This window comes from Dryobates pubescens, chromosome 5 (assembly GCF_014839835.1).
Source record: "Dryobates pubescens isolate bDryPub1 chromosome 5, bDryPub1.pri, whole genome shotgun sequence".
Classification (NCBI taxonomy): Eukaryota; Metazoa; Chordata; class Aves; order Piciformes; family Picidae; genus Dryobates; species Dryobates pubescens.
Genome location: NC_071616.1, coordinates 14,388,350 through 14,407,726, shown reverse-complemented (window position 1 = coordinate 14,407,726; position 19,377 = coordinate 14,388,350). Strand labels below are relative to the sequence as shown.

The window sequence follows — 19,377 nt, the reverse complement described above, 5'->3', positions numbered from 1 at the left end:
CTTCTCTGGAGGGATTCCAAACCCACCTGGACACTGTGATCCTGGATAAGCTGCTATGGCTGCCCCTGCTTTAGCCCTTCCAATCCTCCATCATGCTGGGATTCTGGGATTTTGTGATAGAACCTGAGGCTAGAGGGTCAGAACAAAGCCCCTGTGCTGTGTTGGTACCCCCCTGAGATGTGAAACCACAACCTTTATGGTCTGCATCACCCAAGCCACAGCTGAAGCTCCTCCAAATCAGTGCAGGCACCACAGGAATGAGTTTGTTTTAGAAGTCAAAGGTTTTAATTTGTTGGGGTTTTTTGAGGAGAACTTGGACATGATTTTACCCCTTCTCCCACAGCAGCAGAGCCTGGTCCTTGTCACCCATGTCACCTGCTGGCAGGAGGTGACCTATTCCATGGTCACTTCCAGTGTAACTCCACCATGCTGGAGTCCTTCAGGCTGTTCCATCTGTAGGCAAGCTCCACAGGTCACTGACATAGCTGGTAAGAGGCTCAAGCAGGTTCAGTCCCACTTCTCAGGGCAGAATATCTGCTACCTAAGGTTCACAACTGAAGTTCCACAACATCAATGAGTTCCAAAACAACAAACTACAAACAAAGGAGGGAGCAGCAGTGCTCCACCAGCTGAATGTTTACCACAGTTCATCAACGCTGACAATGTGACAAGTTCCAAAATCCCATTGCTCTGACTTTAAAGCAGGTTTCCTAAAGCTGTAGACTACACCAGGACTCCTCACCTGGCTTGGCCATCTTCAGCCTACACTAAAGCCACACTCAGCAGTCAGGGCATGCCCCAGCATCTCCTGCATGACCACTGAAGCCCTCGGGTTCTTTAAGAAGGACTCCATAGTGAGTGTTTTCCCTCCACCCACCCCATCTTCTCACCTGGGGCTGCCCTTCTTCAAGGGGGACAAGCCCCGAACTAGTTTTTAGTTTCAGCAGAGGCTGTGTCTCCCACCTGCATTAAATACATTTATTGCAAACATCTTTACACAAAAATAGGTTCTCTCTAGGCCATTCACATGCAACTGAAAGGCAAGAAGCACCTACCTACGAGGATACGGATAGTTAACCTAGACAACGTTAACGTTTGCCACGCTTGGTCAAGTGATGACATCATCTGGGAGCTGCTCCTCCATGCACAGCTCAGGGCTGGCCCCAGGGCTCAGGAGCCCGAGGTGTTGTTGCTTCCGAACCGCTGATTGACGCTGTGCAGCAAGTGCTTGGGGAGGCAGTTCCAGGAACTGGCCAACATCTCCTTGAAGCAGATGACTGCTTCCAGGCACAGCCTTGGGGAGAGGGAAGACACAACTGGAGTTAGGAGGACCATGGGCTGCAAGGGAAGGGTTCTGCACAGCTTGCCGGTGAGGGATCGGTCTCGGCAGCAGTGCCAAGTGTGTACTTCTGACCTGGGGCCAGCAATTCTGCCCCTCTGCTCTGCTCTTGTGAGACCCCACCTGGAGTACTGTGTCTAGCTCTGAAGCCCCCAACACAAGGACTCCTATCTGTTAGGGTCCAGAGGAGACTGCAAAGATGATCAGAGGACTAGAGCACCTCTGCTGTGGGGACAGGCTGAGGGAGTTGTGGCTGTTCAGCCTGGAGAAGAAAAGGCTCCAGCAGGGCCTTTTAGTACCTGAAGGGGGGCTACAAGAGAGCTGGAGAGGGACTATTTCTAAGGGCCTGTAGTGACAGGACAAGGGATAATGGTTTGAAACTAGAGCAGGGTAGATTTAGAGTGGCCATTAAGAAGTTCTTGACTATGAGGATGGTGAAAAACTGGAACAGGTTGCCCAGATAAGTTGTGGATGCCTCATCCCTGGAAGTATTTTAAGACCAGGGTGGATGAGGCTTTAAGCAGTTTGGTCTAATGTGAGGTGTCCCTGTCTCAGGGGGATTTGAACTGGATGATCTTTAAGGTCCCTTCCAAATCAAGCCATTCTGTAAGGAAGGGATGTTGCTCTGTCTTTGCACAATGCTGCTGTTCTTCCAGAGGAAAGAATGTTTTGAAGTAGTTTAGGGACAGGAATAGGTCTGGGGGTGACCCTGCACTGCCTTGGATGAAGACAACAGTTTCAGGTTGAAGTCTTTAATGATTGGACTTGATCTCAGGTGGTCTCTTCAAACCTAAGCAATTCTGATTGCTGCTTTCTTACCTTACGAGAGATCTTGGTTGTAGAGAAAAGATGAGGATTTCATTACTATGAGCCTGAGGGTGAAGAGAGAGAGGAAAGCAGCTGGGTCACGTGGTTCCACCTTGGTACAGCAGAAACCAAACTACCCAAGGCTCACACAAACAGACCCTGGAAATGGTATGGGACTGGTGAGGAAAAGCTGATGGTGAGAACTGAACTCCACCTAAATCACCCCGGCCACAGACAGAAATGTCCACCAAATCCTACAAGAGGGGAAGTTATAGGCACACTGGGGGCTCCAGGTGAATCAAAACCCAGATCTGGTGCCACTTTCAACATCTGCCTGGACATGTTCCTGTGTGACCTGCCCTAGGTGATCCTGCTCTGTAGTGGGGTGGAACTCTTCAGAGGTCCCTTCGAACCCCTACCACTCTGTAATGGGCTCACACGTGTTGGAGTGAGAAGATGCCAACAAGGACTTGGGCTACCAAAGAAGTGGAGGGGGAAAGCTCAAAAATCAACTTACAGCTTTAGAATGGGCAAGCAAGTTGTTGGCACAGCCTCCAAAAACGATGACCTCTCCCTCTTCACTTGCACACGCTGTGTGCCACAACCTAGAATCGCAAGCAAAATCAAGCCCAAATTTTGAAGTTAATGAGAGGAAGTTTTGTCCTTCGTGAGGGTAAACTGAGGCGAGGTTGCCTGGTTAGAGCAGAAGCTGCAAGCAGATGGTTACAGCCATCCTCCAGAAGCAACACAGCTTCTGGAGGATCACAGTATCACAGTAGTGTGATCCTCCAGAAGCCACGGCTGTAACTATCTGCTTGCACAATCCTTATTTCACAAGCCAAAACATCACCCTCACCATCCTCACCAGCAGCAAGAGCAAGGCCAAAGAGGTGCAGGCAACATTTCCAGGTGGACCCTACCTTGGTTTTTCAGCATAATTGTGCTCAAACTGTATCCACTCGTTCTTGCTGATGCAATAAATCCAAGCGTCACCTGAAAAGGAGCAAAAAAACAAACCCAACCCCAACTTCTGTTGGTTCTCCCATGTTTGTGGCACCAAACATGGGCTTCAGCCCATTTTTTGCTCTTAAATCAGCCATTTTTAGAAAAATCTTACAGAATATTGGGCTGCAAGTTTGAGTAATGGTTTATGGGAGTGAAGGCAGAAGGGGAAGATGGAGAACTATGATGGTCCACATGCAGTTTGCATCAGATCAATTTTTAGAGCAGATTCATTGCCATAAATAATACTGTCTAAACACAACTGGTAGCCCCTGCTCTGTGGAATTGGCTGCTGACCATAAAGAGATGGATCAGAAGTTGCAGGGTTGGCATTTGGCAAAAATTTTAAGGTGCTGAGACACTAATTCAAAGCTGCTGTGCTCCACTGTTCAAGGACACAAAGCCCAAGACCCAAACCATCAAGAGCCTAAAACCCAACACAAGGAAGCCAAACCCAAACCACCAAGAACCCAAAAGCCGACAGAAGGCAAAATCCTTTTGGGGTGACTTACTTAATGGCTGCTTGTCAGTGGTGAATCCTCCAAAGAGAAAGAGGTGATCTGAGGAGATTGGTGTTAAAGAATGCCACGAGCGGCCAACTGGGCAGATGCCTTGTGTGATTCTACATTTCAAGAGAAGAACCACAAATACACACATGCTACAATAACATCACAGAATCACAAACTGGTAGGCTTGGAAGGGACCTCTGAAGATCTAGTCCAACCCCCCCTGCTAAAGCAGGGTCACCCACAGCAGCTTGCCCAGGATCACAATATCCAGGCTGGTTTAGAATCTCTCCAGATGAGACTCCACAGCCTCTCTGGGCAGTCTGCTCCAGGCCTCCAGCACCCTCATACCAAACAAGTTTCTCCCCCTGTTGAGATGTAACCTCCTGAGTTTAAGGTGTGTGTCCTCTGCCCATTGTCCTGTCAGTGGGCACCACTGGAAACAGTCTGTCCCCATTGTCTTGTCCCCCACCATTTAGATCTTGCTGAGCATTGAGAAGATTCCTTCTTTGTCTTCTCCAGTGCTGCTCTTTTTTGCTCTACTTCCTTGTAGTTATTTGAAGGTTGCAGCTTCACACTGTGCTCAGCTCATGACCCAACAGCCAGTTTAATTTCTTTAGACACAGAAAAAGAGTTTTGTTTGTATCAGTACTTTGAAAAGCCTGACAGCAAGAGCCAGCAGCTGGTAAGGAGGCTCAGTTCTACCTGAGTTTTCTTCCTGGAGTAGACCAAGGTTCACTAGAATTATTAGACGTGAATCCCAGAATGGTTTGGGTTGGAAAGGACCTTAAAGATCACCTAGTTCCAACCTCCCTGCCATGGGTAGGGACACCTTCAACTGGACCAGGGTGCTCAAGGCTCTCTTCAACCTGGCTTTGTGTTGACTATTTCAATTTGTAACATCAGAAGTGACTTTGGAAACATCTTACTGTATAAAATCAAAGTGTCACCTTGACATTGCTTTGCACACTAAAGAACTCAAGGTTTAGAACCTACATTTCATTCCACTCCCAGGTATCCAGATTCAGGTAGTAGAGATCGTTCATCCTGGACTCCTACAAGAAAGCAGAAGATGGTTGAGATGCTCTGCTGAAGTTTCAGTGACATGTGGTCAAACTGGGCTGGGTCTTACTCTGTATCTGCCACCGAACACGTAGCCTCTGTTCCCAACAGTGGCACAGGCGTGAGCTGCTCGTGGGGATGGAGTTTTACCCTGGGAACAGAAAACGTGAGATAAGAAGGTAAGTTCAGTGGAGACACGAAAGAAAACCTGCAGCAGATTAGGAGGAGCTGACTGAAGATGCCCACCACAGAGAGAAAACACTGTGGCTATGGCCACACCAGGCACCCTGAGTGGTGTGGGGTGACAGGACACATGATGAGTGGGTGGGTGCTCTTGGCCATGTGAGTGTCAGGAAGAGTCCTCCCATATGTGGAGGTGATTTGGGGTGGGCTGAGCTGCAGCTGGCCTGGAGAACCAGCCACAGCTGTCTTGGAGGGACAAGAGAAGTGGTGAAACCAAATGGTGGTGATGGGCATGGTAGTGATGCCCACCAAAGCTTGGACCAAGAACAAGGAGCATAGAAGTGGAAGTGGTGTTCATAACCAGGCTGGATGGGGACTTGAGCAACCTAACCTGCTCTAGGAGGTGTCCCTGCCCATCGCAGGGGGGGTGGAACTAGATGATCTTTAAGGTCCCTTCCAGCTCAAACCAGCCTGTGATTCTGTGGGGTGGGAGCTGGGCTCCTCTCAGACCTCCCAGGAGAGGTCTTAGTGTCCTGCAAGCAAGGCAAGCAAGCCCTCACAGTTCCACCCATCAGTCACCAGAGAGTAAAGGCTGAACTAAAGTCAGACTTAAGGCCATCATGGAACAGTGTGAAAAAACCTCTATTAAATTGCTCTATCTACAGAAACTTCTCTTTTTTTCCCACAGATCCATAGATTCATAGCATGGTTTAGGTCCAACATCTCTACCATAGGCAGGGACACTTTCCACTAGACCAAGTTAGTCAAGGCTTCATCCAACCTGGCCTTGAACACCTCTGGGGGGGGCATCCATTTTTGATGGATGGAAGATCAGAAAACTCATTACAAATTGGGTTAGAGTTGTTTTTGATTCCCCCCCACACACCTTTTAAGTCTCAAGGTATCTGGCAGGGGGGTTGGACTAGATCTCCAGATGAACCTCCACCACCCTGTGATTTTGTGACATAAATTCTGCTTTTAGAGATCTACAGACTCACAGATGGCGTTGGGTTGGAAGGGACCCTCAAAGGGGTGTCCAACCCCCCTGCAGGGACAACTAGATCAGGCTGCCCAGGGCACACCGCATCTGATCTTGAATGTCTCCAGGGACGGAGCCTCAACCACATCCCCAGGCAGCCTGTCCCAGTATTTTGCCACTCTCATTGTAAAGAACTTCCTCCTAATGTCCAAAGTGCTTATGCCAGAAGGTCCTTCAGGTCACAGAAGACTTGGGACTGTAAATAAGATAATAAATTTTTAGACACTGTTTTTCTTGAGTTATTTCTTGAGGTCTGTATGCAGCAAGACAAAGCCATTCTTTGGCAAGCTCAATAAGGAGTTACAGATCTCCAATTTCATTTCCTCCAATTCTCAGGCAATCTTACTGCACTTCTGTTCCTCAGCACTTCTGGGACATTTCAGATAGCATCTACTTGTAAGGAGAGTGCTTTGTTCTGTTTTGACAATCCTGCACCCAAGAGAAATGTACCAAGCCATCACTTTACAGTAAGGATGACAGGAAACCAAGTATTTTGTATTCCTGAGCTCCCCAGGAGCACAATGTCACTGAAGGATGAAAGCATGCAAGTCAATGGGAACAAAAGGTGAGGAGAGAAAGACAGATCCAAACAGAATCATAGAACTGTTTTGGAAGGAAGAGACATTTAAGATCACAGCCAACCATTAACCCAGCACCCCCAAGTCCACCACTAAACCATGTTCCTCAGCACCACAGCTACACAGCTCTGAAATCCCTCCAGGGATGAGGAGTCCATCACTGTCCTGGGCAGCCTGTTTAAGGCATTGACAATCCTTTTGGAGAAGAAATTTTTCGTAATGTCCAACCTAAACCTCCTTTGGTGAAACTTGAGGCTGTTTCCTCTTGTCCTGTAACTTGCTAGTTGGAAGAAGAGACCAACCCCAACCTGGCTTCAACCTCCTTTCAGGCAGTTGTAGAGAGAAGGTCTCCCCTCAGCCTCCTCTTCTCCAGACTTAATACCCCCAGTTCCCTCAGGTGCTCCTCACCAGACCTGTTCTCCAGACCCTTCACCAGCTTCATTGCCCTTCTCTAGACCTTGATCTCCTTCTTGGAGTGAGGAGGCTAGAACTGAAAAACTCAAAATAAAAGGCAAGTTTCATGGTTTTGGTGGGAGGGAAATCCTTGGTAAAAGAGTGGTTTGAATGAAGTTTAAGTGGCCTCAAGAATGCTCCTGACTAGGCTGCAGGTCCTTTGTATTTTGAGGGGATGTTTCTGAGCCAGTTCTACCAAGAGTATCTCAAAGGTAAGGCCCCAAATACAAGCTAATGATACCTCAAGGAGTCCATCTCTAGGAGAGAAAACAGTCCCACTTCCCTGGCAAGAGAGCAAGGTGCAGGGAATTGAAACAGAGAACTGAAGAGAGTCCTGGTCACATGGTCCTGGCCAGGTTTCCTCCCCTAGCTGGATCAGAGAGACTAAGTAAAGACCCTGTTGTAGCTTCCTGCTCCACAGGCTTGCCGTAGTCCAGCTATGCAGGAGGTTGAGGGTGGAAGAGAATTATCTCAGGAAGGGCAGGGACTTCTGGCTCTCCTCTTGGGAGCATCTGCTTTCTCAGTGTTCCTGGCTTCCAGAGAACAGGACTCCACAGTGCTCTGGCACAGGTGACAGCTCACGTGGCCAGGAGTGCCTGCCAGAACAGCAAACAGCAGTGCTGCAGACATGGTTCTTCCCACCAGCCACAGCCTGTGATTCATCATCCAGCAAACACCACTGAGAGCAGCTCAGCTCCACACAGCCAGCTGGGGAGTCCTGCAGGGCAGTTCTCACTTCCTCCTGCTAGCTACTACTAGGTCCTGCAGAGAGATCTTCCACCTTTTCTGATTCCTGGCATTTAGGGACGGGTTTGGATCCCAAAGAAGGCAAGGTCACAGAGCACATGACAGTTAAAGGCTGGTAACAGAAAGAAGGCTGCAAGGCGAAGCAGAGAAGGAGAGTAACCTATTGTGGCTGAGTTTCTGCGCTGCTTGCTTGCAAACAGTTAACCAGAGAGACAAGAGGCTAGAGAAGGATCCTCCTCACGAGACACAGCAGGTTAAGAGCTTCACACTGCACACTGTAGTGCAATAACAGGGTGCCAGAGCATTGCACCAAGCTGCCCAGAGAGGCTGTGGAGTCTGCTCCTCTGGAGAGATTCCAAACCCAGCTGGACATTTTGATCTTGGACAACCTGCTGTGGGTGACCCTGCTTCAGCATGGGGGTTGGTCTGGGCGATTTCCAGAGGTCCCTTCCAACCCTCACCAGTCTGTGATTCTGTTGATCAAGTATACAGCCAGGCACACAGCCCATCTGCAGCCCATAGCTGCTTGGACAGGCCACTGCTAACCCTGCAAAGCCACATGAGGAGGCCATTTTATCATCATCCTCTTCTAACTTGACACAAATTAAAGCAGCAAGGTCAGGCTCAGCAGAGTCATGATTATTTTCAGAGGATGCTACAAGAGACAGGCATTGGAAGAGGTTGCCCAGGGAGGTGGTGGAGTCACTGTCCCTGGAGGTGTTCAATAAACGTGTAGACATGGCACTCTGGGACATGCTTTAATGGCCATGGTGGTCTCAGGATGAAGGTTGGACTCTATGATCTTAAAGAACTCTTCCAAACCAAACAATTCTATGATTCCAAGAGACAGAGCACACAGTGCACATCTCTCTGAAGAGCTGCAATTTTAACTGACAGAGGACCTACTGTAGTTATAGGCTGGCTCCAAGTAAAAGTTTCGGTGTCCAGAACATGCACGTGGTCATTCCACCCTCTAGGAAGACCTGAATTCTTTAAAAACATGAAATAAGCCATAAGTTTTAATAAGCACTCATCAAATAGTAAACTTTAAATAGAAATGGCTTCAAGGTGGACTTACCCAAAAAGAGGTTTCATCAAACTCAAAAGTCCCTCGTTGCTTCCCTTCAGGAAAATAACCATAGCCACCAAAAAATATTAGCCTGAAACACAAAACAGTGCACAAAAGCTTATGAGAAAGGCTAGCATGGAATCACAGAACCATGTAGGTTGGAAAAGACCTTTAAGATGATCAAGTCCAACCATTAATTTTTCACATCTGTTGCTACAAACCAAAGTTCAGCAAAGGCTGTACTCGAACAGGACACAAGAAAAACAGGGAAGCTCCTTCAGCTCCCAGTAAGCCGACAATGCAAGTTTGCCAGGTGTGGGGCCCTGTTTCTTGCCTAATCAACCCTACCCTCCCACAATAAATCCTTCTGCAGCTGCTTCCCAGGCCTCAGGCTTCCAAGCTTTGCTCTGGTTCCAACTGTGTCAAGCTACCAGCTTGCTGCCAGCTTGCTGCCAGCTTGCTGCTTGTCAACCTTCCCTACCTGTGCTCCCACACAGCAGCTACAGGGATTTTATTCCTGCGGTTTTCCATCTCTGCCCTTTCCAAGCCCTCTTCCCACACTAGCTGAGCCCAAAACATTCACTGACATTCCTGTAAGAAGGGAAAGAATTACAGCTTGGGCATGGTCAATGTGGAGGAGGCGGCCAGGGGACATTACATGCAGCAGATCCTCTACCAGTGAAGCCGCCCAAGAAGTCTTCAGTTGTGGGGAAGCCATCTTCTTGCTCAGTTTGGTTTTGAAGGCTGAAGAACTGTGACCATGAGCAGTCACTCAGATGGTTTCACTGCTCTTTTGAGGGTTTAAAACTGATTTCAGTGTAACTTAGATTTTATGCTTGGGTTTCAGCACATACTAGAAACTCATGGCATGGCTTGAACAAAAATTCTTACTGCATTATGAAAGAATCAAAACCAAGCTACACCAAACTGAACACCCACAGCTCCAGCCTTGCATGCCTGATCTGATCACATCACCTACTGCAACCACAAGCTTTCTCTCCACAGCAAGGACCTGAAAACCATCACCACAGGCAAATGGCACTGAATCAGACTGGTTTGGGGTTGGACCTTAAAGATACTGAATTCCAGCCTCCATTTCCTATCTTTCTTGAGCCTCTGCCACAAACCACATAGTAAAAATCCCAACAGTGAGCTTTCTCTCCATGTAATGGACACACCAGAAAATGCCTGTGCTGTCCAGGTAAGGTTTTGTAGGTAGTAGCTGAAATCCCTACCCTGACGTGACAGTAAGAACCTGTAACCTTTGCCAGCTGTGACCAAAGAAGAATCAGAGGCCCATGATTGCCACCTCAGATTCACACCAAGTCTTCCCAGCCCCTGGCAACATGTACTCCAGTAGCACTGCTCACACCTGGCCCACAGCTTGTGGAGAGAGCCTTGCTCTGCAGGGATCAGCCTTTCCAGCTTCTCCTGCAAGGGGACAATCCTGATTGTGTGAGCTGTCACCATCTTGAAGTTCTGTTCTCTGGAAGCCAGGAACCCTCTGAGAAACCAATCTGGGGTAGATATTCCAGGAGGAGCAAGGGGAAACTATTTGCTGTGAGGGTGCCGGAACCCTGGAGCAGGCTGCCCAGAGATTGTGGAGTCTCCTTCTCTGGAGAGATTGCAAACCCAACTGGACAAGATCCTGTGCAACCTGGTCTTTCCTCAGTCTATCCTGCAGTGCCAGAAGGCTGGATTGATCTCATGGCACCACTCCCTGCCCAGGGAACTAGCACTACACTAACCAAATGGAGGAGGAGAGTGCAAGGCAAGTGCAATGCTTTGCATGTCAGCTCATCTGGCTTCAACACCTTCTCCTTGTCTTCCTAATTTTTTCCAGCGTTTGCAGTGCCAAAAAGCCTTCTGGCATCTCTGGGACACTATCCCAACATGTTCAATCAGGTAAGATCAACAGGAGATAACACAGTCCTGAATTAACCATGTGCATCGCTGAACAAGCCAGATGCACGGCTTCCTGCTCCCCAGCTATCAAAGAAACAGAGATCCCACCTGCAGTGCTGAGGCCTCAAAGATGATCAGAGGGCTGGAACCCCTCTGCTACGGGGACAGGCCAAGGGAGTTGTGTCTGTTCAGCCTGGAGAAGAGAAGGCTCCATGGTGGAGCCTTAGAGCAGCTCAAGAGCAGCCTTGCAGTACTAGAAGGGGGCTACAGGAGAGGGATGTTTTACAAAGGCATGGACAAGGATTTGTAAGAAGTTTGATTGAGATGAGACATTAGAACAAAATGCTTCCCCAAGAGAGTGATGAGGCAATGGAACAGGGTGCCCTGTTCTCAACAAAGAACTTGGGGAGACTCCAAGGCTGTAAGTGTTCAAAGCCAGATTGGATGGAGCCTTGAGCAACCTGGTCTAGTGCAAGGTGTCCCTGCCCACGACATGGAGTTGGAACAAGATGATCTTTGTGGTCCCTTCCAAGCCAAACCACTCTGTGATACGATGAAAGGCATGAGATGTGCCCAGAAGATTGCATTTGGAGAATCACAGAATGGTTTGGGTTGGAAGGGACCTTAAAGATCATCTAGTTCCAACCCCACTTCTAATCCTCCACAGGGTTGTTCTGGGAAGAATAAATTTCCCATGCAGCTGCTTACACAGCTAACCATGATGCAGCACTCGTGAAGCGAGGTGCTGAGCGTGGAAAGTTTGCCTGTGACAAGCCCACATTTCGGGCTGTGACTCACACAGGCACGTTGCAGCTCACAGACACCCAAGTGGGGAGGGAGGGTTTTCCATCTAATCACAAATTAAAGGATGGAGCAGTTTTAAAAGGTGAGCCAAGGAATAAATCCAGCCCTCCCTGCAGCACATCAGCAGGCAGAGTCCTCCCCCAGCTCTTGTTCAAAGAAGGCACAATAAGGATAAGGCTAAGAGGCAACAGAAGCAGAGACACACACAAGGGCAGGCAGTGCTGACTTGGGTGCTGCAGCCTTACTTGTTTTTGTAAACCCAAACACCAAGCTTGTCCTTTGATGAGGGGGGCACCCCCTGACACTCTACTCTGACCCACTGCAGCACTTTGTCCGTGGATCTGGAATTCAACATGTAGAACTGCAGAGAAAAAAAAGAGGTTTGGTTGGTTGGTTTTTCACCCACACAGCTTCAAGCTTTTAAAAAAATTAAAATACTGACTTCTAATGAGTATGTACTGGTAGAGACAAAACTAGAATCACTAGAATCACAGAATGGGTTGGAAGGTACCCTAAGGATCATCTAGCTCCAAGCCCCCCTGGCTAAAGGAGGGGCACCCACAGCAGCTTGCCCAGGATCACAATGTCCAGGTGGCTTTGGAATCTCTCTACAGAAAGAGATTCCACAACCTCTCTTGGCAGCCTGCTCTAGGGCTCCAGCACCCTCACACCAAACAAGTTTCTCCTCCTTGTCTTGTCAGTGGGCATCACTGAAGAGTCCAGCCCCACTGTCTTGTCCCTACCCTGATGCTGATCAGCACTGAGAAGATCTCTTCTTAGTCTTCTCCAGTGCTGCTCTTTTTTGCTCTAATTCCTTGTCAGTTATTTGAAGGATGCAGCTTCACACTGTGCTCAGCTCATGACCCAGCAGCCAGTTTAATTTCTTTAGACACAGAAAAAGAGTTTTGTTTGTATCAATACTTTGAAAAGCCTGACAACAAGAGCCAGCAACTAGTGAGGAGGCTCAGATCTACCCAAGTAGAACTGCCTGCATGGCCAGTGACACCTTCCACTAGACCAGGTTGCTCAAGGCCTCATTCAACCTGGCCTTGAACACCTACAGGGAGGGGGCATCCCCAATCTCCCTGGGCAACCTGTTCCAGTGTCTCACCACCCTTACTGTAAACAATTTCTCCTTAATATCCAGTCTACATCCTAGCTGCACAGAGCACTGACATCTGGAACAAAATCTTTTTGCAAAATCTGTTATCTATTTTGCAGATTCAAGCCTCAGAATACCTTCTTTGCACAGCTCTGGGCATTTGACACACCCAGTGAGGGTGGGTACAAAGTAGCAGTTGTCTTACCACCAAGAAAACCTTGTTAAAAAGCAATGGGGTTTTATAGCATCATCCCTTCCCTGCATGTTCCTGCATTTTACATGGGGAGAAATTGCTGACACACATCTATAAACTACCAGCAAACGTCAGAATAGCACAGCAGGAAGGAAGCAAGTCACAATTTATCAGCTCAGATTGTTCCAGGGCTCTTTGCAAGCATCACATCAAAGCTGCTTGCAGTTTAGCTTTAAGAGCGAAGGCAAAACTAATTCAAACCACACTTCAGGAACATCAGAAAGTATTATCAGAGGCTCCAGAGAACAAAAAACATTCCAAACAGCTACAGAGCAGTTTCATGTCACCTCCTGGTGCTATTTCAGCAGCTCTGGAAATCCCCACCTTTCAAGAGGAGTCAATTCAAACACACCAACCAGCGCAACGTGATTTATAGGGTGAACTGCATAACAACAGCAACCACCCAGATCTTAGGTCAGGGTGTTTCTTCTGCGGTGCAAAGCTATGACCATGTGAAATGATGCAGAGCTGAGGGCTGATCTGTGTTACAAAAGTCTTGTTATCAGACCTGTTGCACAGAAATGAATGCACTCAACAGGCAAAAGTCAGCCAGCTCATCACCTGCGTGGAAAAATAACCCTCCGAGCACTGAGTGCTGTGTTTTGTTAGTCAAAACCTCTTAGGCAAGCACAAAAAGTGCACAGCTCCAGTTAGTTCATGTCTGGGGAAACCACTGACACGATGAAAAAGCTATTCATTGGCTTCCAAGAACTTAGAGATGCAGCCAGGAGATGAAAACGCTGTGCTGCAGAAGCTGTGAAGGACACGATGACTGGGCATGACACCTTCAGCGTCCCCTGTTATTAAAGCTCTGAAATGAGGTCCAAGCTGCCCAGTCATTCCCAAGAACTTGTTTCCATGATTTGTGAAGATCACATGCTTCTTCTGGCTTTGGATGGACATTAGTTCACTGACAAGGTGAACCACGCTGAAAAAAAGCTAAGGAGGAGAAAACGAGGAGGGGGTTATCTCTGAATTACCAACCTTGTTTGTATTGCCACGTGCATGATGTCCCCCAAAGAGGTAGACTACTCTGTCCACACACACAGCACAGCTTCCAGACATGGAAGGTGGAACATCTCCCTCCGTTTTACTCTTCTTCCTAGAAGCACAGTTGAAAGATTTTAATGCCTGATAAGGATTTTACCTGGAGTGGAATTGTATACCACCACCCTTTTGAAACTGTACTGGGTCACTGTGGGCCATTCCAAGCTGCTGAGTTCTTCACATCCTCACAGGCTGAACAATTTACAACACAAAGCCAGTACGAGGGAGGTGGGGGGGGATTTCATTAATGAGGCAATTTAATTAATACATGTTTTGTGGGGGAGGAATCCTGCCTGCCCAGTTCCAGAGCTAGTGTGGTACGTGATTTATGCGTTCAAAACCCTCAGAGAGATCCTCAGGCAAAAAATGATGTGCTTGTCTAAACTGAAGGTTCCTCTTCCGCTACTGGATTTTGCATGCTGTAAACATCATAACCGCAAAGATGAACTTCCAGGCCATGTCCAGGGCCCTGCCTGACCGCCACGAGGGCTGGAAGCACAGATGAAATCACAAAGTGCTGAGGGGATTTGGCTTCACAGCAAGGCCCCAGACAGCACCAGAAGCAGATTTCATTTTTCTCTCGCTGTCAGGCCTGATGGTTTCATGCTTCCAGGCTCCCACTGATCTAAGATGACTTGAGTTTCTGAGACCATCTCTCTGGCCACATCAACGTTTACAACTAACCCCTTAAAGAGATGCCCTCACTGATGTACCACCACAATCAAAATACAATTTCCAGGTGCTGTTTCCTGCACAAACACTTCACAGTGTTGGTAACACACTCCTGCCTCAGCTGCCCCTCCTACTTCACCCCCTTCAGAACATTTTTGTTGTTGAAAAGAACCCAGAAAAACTGGCAAATATTTCACACATTTATTCTGCAGTTTGATAGGTGGTGACAAGGAGATCAGGGAATTCTCTCACTGTCCAAAACCCCTCAGCAAGCATTCTAGACCAATTTAAATATTTTTCTGGGTGCTCCCCCACCCACCCACCGCCAAACCCAACAATTAAGTTAATTGTTTACTGTACCATCTTCCAGTTTCCATGTTGTAGATCCATATTTCATCCCTAGGCAGGTAGAAGTCATAAAATCCCCTCACTTGGGCATTCTGCAGAAGAGGTCAGAAAAGAGAAAGCAACACAAGAAGGATGCTTGGTGTGTTGAGTTACTCCTGGGCATGTTTATGCCCCCTCAGCGACCTACTCACAGGTCAGCAACAAGTGCAGTGCTTGCCATGCTCCTGTACCTCTCCACCTGCTTGGAGAGCAGGTATGAGCCTATTCTAGCTTCTGCTGGAGACCAGACAACCTCCCAGCAGAGGCAGGTTGGGGTAAATGGAAGTTAAACCACAATGTCACAGCCCAGGCTGGGTAACCAGGGTGCAGGTCAGGCATTGGAACAGATTGCCCAGGGAGGCAGTGGAGTCACCATCCTTGGAGGTGCTCCAAAATACGTGTGGACACGGAACTCTGGGACGTGGTTTAATGGCCATGGTGGTCTTAGGTTGATGGCTGGACTCGATCTTAGATGCCTTTTCCAACCAAAACAATTCTATGATAAATGAGTCAAAAGGTCCTTTTCCGTTCCTCTGCCCCCTGCATGACACCACCAGAACACCACACCAAAGCTGCCCCTGGAAATACCAGCTTACTCACTGACAATTCATCTCAATTGCTGTCAAAACTGTGAAATGACTTGCAGCCCCTGCACACCCCAGGCTGACAAACCACAACCAACCAACCTGCCACAAGTAACACACAGCATTGAGATGTGCTGATAATGCTGCCAATATCAGCACTTTTTTGCATGGTGTGCAGTTCAGCCTGGTCTAGAAGGGCTCTGTCCACGTCAGGGGGGTTGCAACTAGATGATCTTGAAGGTCCCTTCCAACCCAAATCATTCTATGAAATCAGACAGGATTTTCTCCTCTCCCAGCAGACACACTGAGCTGACAAACACCGTGCAGCACCCCACAAAAGCTACCTGTGTGCGGAGATCTGCCTTTTAACACAATTCACTCTGACACTTCAGAACTCATGTATGTCGGATTCTAATCTGTTAACTGGAGCTTTTCTGTTCCAGGGCAGGGATAATTCTCAGAGTCACTCCCAAACTAATGGGACCTAATTAGCAGCACCACGGGTGGCAGAAGGTTTACTTCACAGCCTACCTTATAGCCTCCCCAGACATACATGCAGCGGCCATCAGTGACTGCCACGTGCCCACTGCGCTCAGCAGGGCTGTCATTCTCCAGCTGCTCAAAGCTCTCCTCAGCTGGAGCTGGGAGCTCTTCATCTGCCTGCAGGTCTTCGTTCTCGTCAGCCATTTCGACACAGCACTACGTGCACAGAATAACAGAGGAGGAAGCTCTGAAAACCACCAGAGGGAAAAAACCCACAGAGAAGCTATACATTGTTTCTTTCACAGTGATGGAAGTGGTGTTCCCTAGGACTCAGTACTGGGACCAGTTCTCTTTTGTATCTTTACCAATGATCTGAGTGAGGGGACTGAGGAACCCTTGGTAAGTTTGTAGATGACACTGAACTGGGAGGGAGTGTTGATCTGCTTGAGGGTAGGGAGGCTCTACAGAGGGACCTGGACAGGCTGGATCAATGGGCTGAGGTTCAACAAGGCCAAGTGCTGGGTCCTGCACTTGGGTCACAACCTCCCCATGAACGCTCCAGGCATGGGGCAGAGTGGCTGGAAAGTGCCTGGTGGAAAAGGACCTGAGGGTTTTGGTTGACAGCTGGCTAAAGATGAGCTGGTGTGTAGCCAGATGGCCAAGAATGCCACCAGCACCCTGGCCTAGATCAGCAGTAGTGTGGCCAGCAGGATCAGGGATGTGATTGTCACCCTATACTGGGCACCAGTGAGGCCACACCTCTAAAATTGGGACACAGAGGTGCTACAGTGAGTCCAGAGAAACAAAGCTGGTGAAGGGTCTGGAGAACAGGTCTGGTGAGGAGCAACTGAGGGACCTGGGGTTGTTTAGTCTGGAGAAAAGGAGGCTGAGGGTAGACCTTCTGTCTCTCTCTAACTCCCTGAAAGGAGGTAGGAGACAGGTAGGGGTTGGTCTCTTCTCCCTGGTAACAAGCAACAGGACGTGAAGTTGCACCAGGGGAGGTTTAGGCTGGATATTAGAACAAACTTCTTCACTGAAAGGGTTCTCAAATACTGGAACAGGTCCCCAGTGAGGTGGGTGAATCACCATCCCTGAAGGTATTTGAAAGATGCAAAGATGTGGTGCTGAGGGCCATGGTTTAGCACCAGACTTGGTTGGACTTGATGATCTTAAAGGTCTTTTCCAAACAAAATGATTCTATGAACCATTCTATGATGTTTTCATGGTAGAATCTATCCCATCAGTCAAGACAGTTTCATACAGGAATTCCTCAGCTGTATGTAATTTTTCATCATTTCTGTTCCAAACTGAAGACAAGGTCTCTATTTTTGTTTTTAAATCACACTCATCTGTAAATACATTAACTGGTGACCAAAAAAAAAACAACCAACCAACCCACAGTGTAATAAATTTGACATCTTTGCTTACAATATGGCCTTCACAGAAGTGAAAGGTCTTGCAGCTTTTCAAGCAAAGCTCCTTTTGGGCTAACTAAGCCAGGTGTCCCAAACACAAACCTTCCCACAGCTATTAAATGCAGGACATGTTACCTCTGCTGAAACAAAACCCCACGAAGCATAGCCATCCCAATGGCCTGAAAGGTCTTTTCCAGAAGGACAAACCCCAGAGTGTCCTGAAAAGACCACAGCTATGTGCATCCAGCCTACAGCTCCTGAGCTCAGGGGTAAGAACAGCCTCCACACAAGAGCCTTTGGTATAAGTGAAGCCCCAGGGCCATGCTGTCACTGGGGTCACTGGTAATTCAAAGCCACAGCTATGGGAGGAATCAAACCAGGAAGGGACACTGAGGTCAGCCCTGCCAGGCAATTCTGGAAATTGGCTGAAATGGAGCACGGGGACCCCTGAGAAACACTGAGTCACCTTCCACTTATGGGTTACTCCCCAGTCCTTGTCTGTTTTTAGGTTTCCTGCAGCTGAAGCTGTCACCTCACCAAGAACTTTAGACACAGATCAAACGGTGAGGGAGGCTGAACAGACCGGGAGATGGTTCTGTGCAGCCAGAAGGGCTGCAATGAGGTGATCAGACCCTGCACGCACAGCAAACCCTCCACACCTACACCGCTGCTGACAGGACTCTCTTTAACGTGAATTTCTCCAGCGATGGAGGCACTACACCACCTTCGGTACCTTATTTTTGAGCTTCAGTTATGCTTTACGTTAGAAAGCTTTTGCCCACACCCCAGTGAAATCCGCCTGCTTCGAGCTGAGCAGATTTTTACTGACCTCTCCCCAGTCACCACCATTCTTCAATTATCTTTTTTCCACGTTTTTGTTTTTAAACAAACTAAGACACTCTGGGCAACTTGTATCCCCCTTCAGCAATTTCACAGTCCTGTAGCGAAACGTTTCTCCTAAGTCCCTGCCATTTCCCAGCCCTCTATGCTTAGACACATCTCTCTGGTCACAGACAGAAATTATCTCCTCACGACACATTTTCCCTGTCGCGACATACCCCTAACAGCAATGCGCCATCACTCACCAACCGCCTTAACGAGGCCTCGACCCTCCTCGCTTTCTGTCAAGGGCCGATCCCCCCTCTCTCCCCCAGCCCGCAGCCTCCTCACCGTCCACTCCTAGCTCCGGCCCTCCCCCTTTCCGCCTCCAGAGCCCCCGAGCCGCCGTTCCCCGGGCCCTACCGCGGTGGTGGTGGTGGGTCTGCAGGCCCGGTGTCACCGTTGCCGCCTCCTTCCCGCCCTCCCCCCTGCCCCTCACCTCAGCGGGCCGCGCTCCGTCAACATCCGCTGCGGGCAGCGGCTTCCGGCAGCGCCGCGCAGGCGCGCCCAGCCCCCGCGGCACCGGAGAGGCTCTCCCGAGCGCTCGGCTTGAGGGGGCGGCGGCGACACCCGCTCCGGTTGCTAACAGGAGTCACCTCAGCGCAGGAGCTGAGCCACTGCGAGACACTTGCAGTGACTCAGGGCTGTGACAGGTAGAGCCACTGCGGGATGGTCAGTGACCTGTCCCGTCCAGTCATGGAGCCATTAGGGTCGGTGAAGATCAACCCTCAACCCACAGTCGTCCCCTAAACCGTATCTTGAAATGCCCTTGAGAGAAGAGACTAACACCCAGCACGCACCCCCAAACTCCTTTCAGGGAGTTGTACAGAGCCAGAAGGTCTCCCCTCAGCCTCCTTCAGTCAGGGAGCTGCTCCTCACCAGGCCTGTTCTCCAGATCCTTCACCAGCTTTGTTGCCTGCATACAGGGGCCCATCACTGACCTGGTCCTGATGGGCACTCTATTGCTGTTCCAGGGGCCTTCCTGGCTCCCCTCTCCAGAAGAAAGCTCTGGGACCAACACAGATGAGGGGTGTTTCATTGTCAAGAGAAATGGGTGTTAC

General features: G+C 48.9%; 1 protein-coding gene across 5 annotated transcripts; it reads right to left on the bottom strand.

Moving 5' to 3' along the window:
- Positions 1-228: 228 nt before the first annotated feature.
- KLHDC2 (kelch domain containing 2) lies at positions 229-18,799 on the bottom strand. Of its 5 annotated transcripts, none has more exons than XM_054161633.1 (14): positions 18,756-18,799; positions 16,071-16,238; positions 14,929-15,008; positions 13,834-13,951; positions 11,740-11,855; positions 8,795-8,876; positions 8,623-8,706; positions 4,787-4,867; positions 4,651-4,709; positions 3,661-3,770; positions 3,067-3,139; positions 2,664-2,751; positions 2,159-2,211; positions 229-1,294 (listed from the first exon to the last, which is right to left on the bottom strand). In XM_054161633.1, exons 2-14 carry the CDS (start codon positions 16,224-16,226, stop codon positions 1,171-1,173), a joined length of 1,224 nt encoding a protein of 407 aa, XP_054017608.1. In that variant the 5' UTR covers positions 16,227-16,238; positions 18,756-18,799; the 3' UTR covers positions 229-1,170. The 5 variants fall into 5 exon arrangements, with proteins under 5 accessions (XP_054017608.1, XP_054017606.1, XP_054017609.1 ...); XM_054161631.1 differs by having other exon boundaries at positions 16,071-16,269; positions 18,756-18,771; XM_054161634.1 differs by lacking the exon at positions 18,756-18,799 and adding an exon at positions 18,608-18,645.
- Between the last annotated feature and the right edge of the window lie 578 nt (positions 18,800-19,377).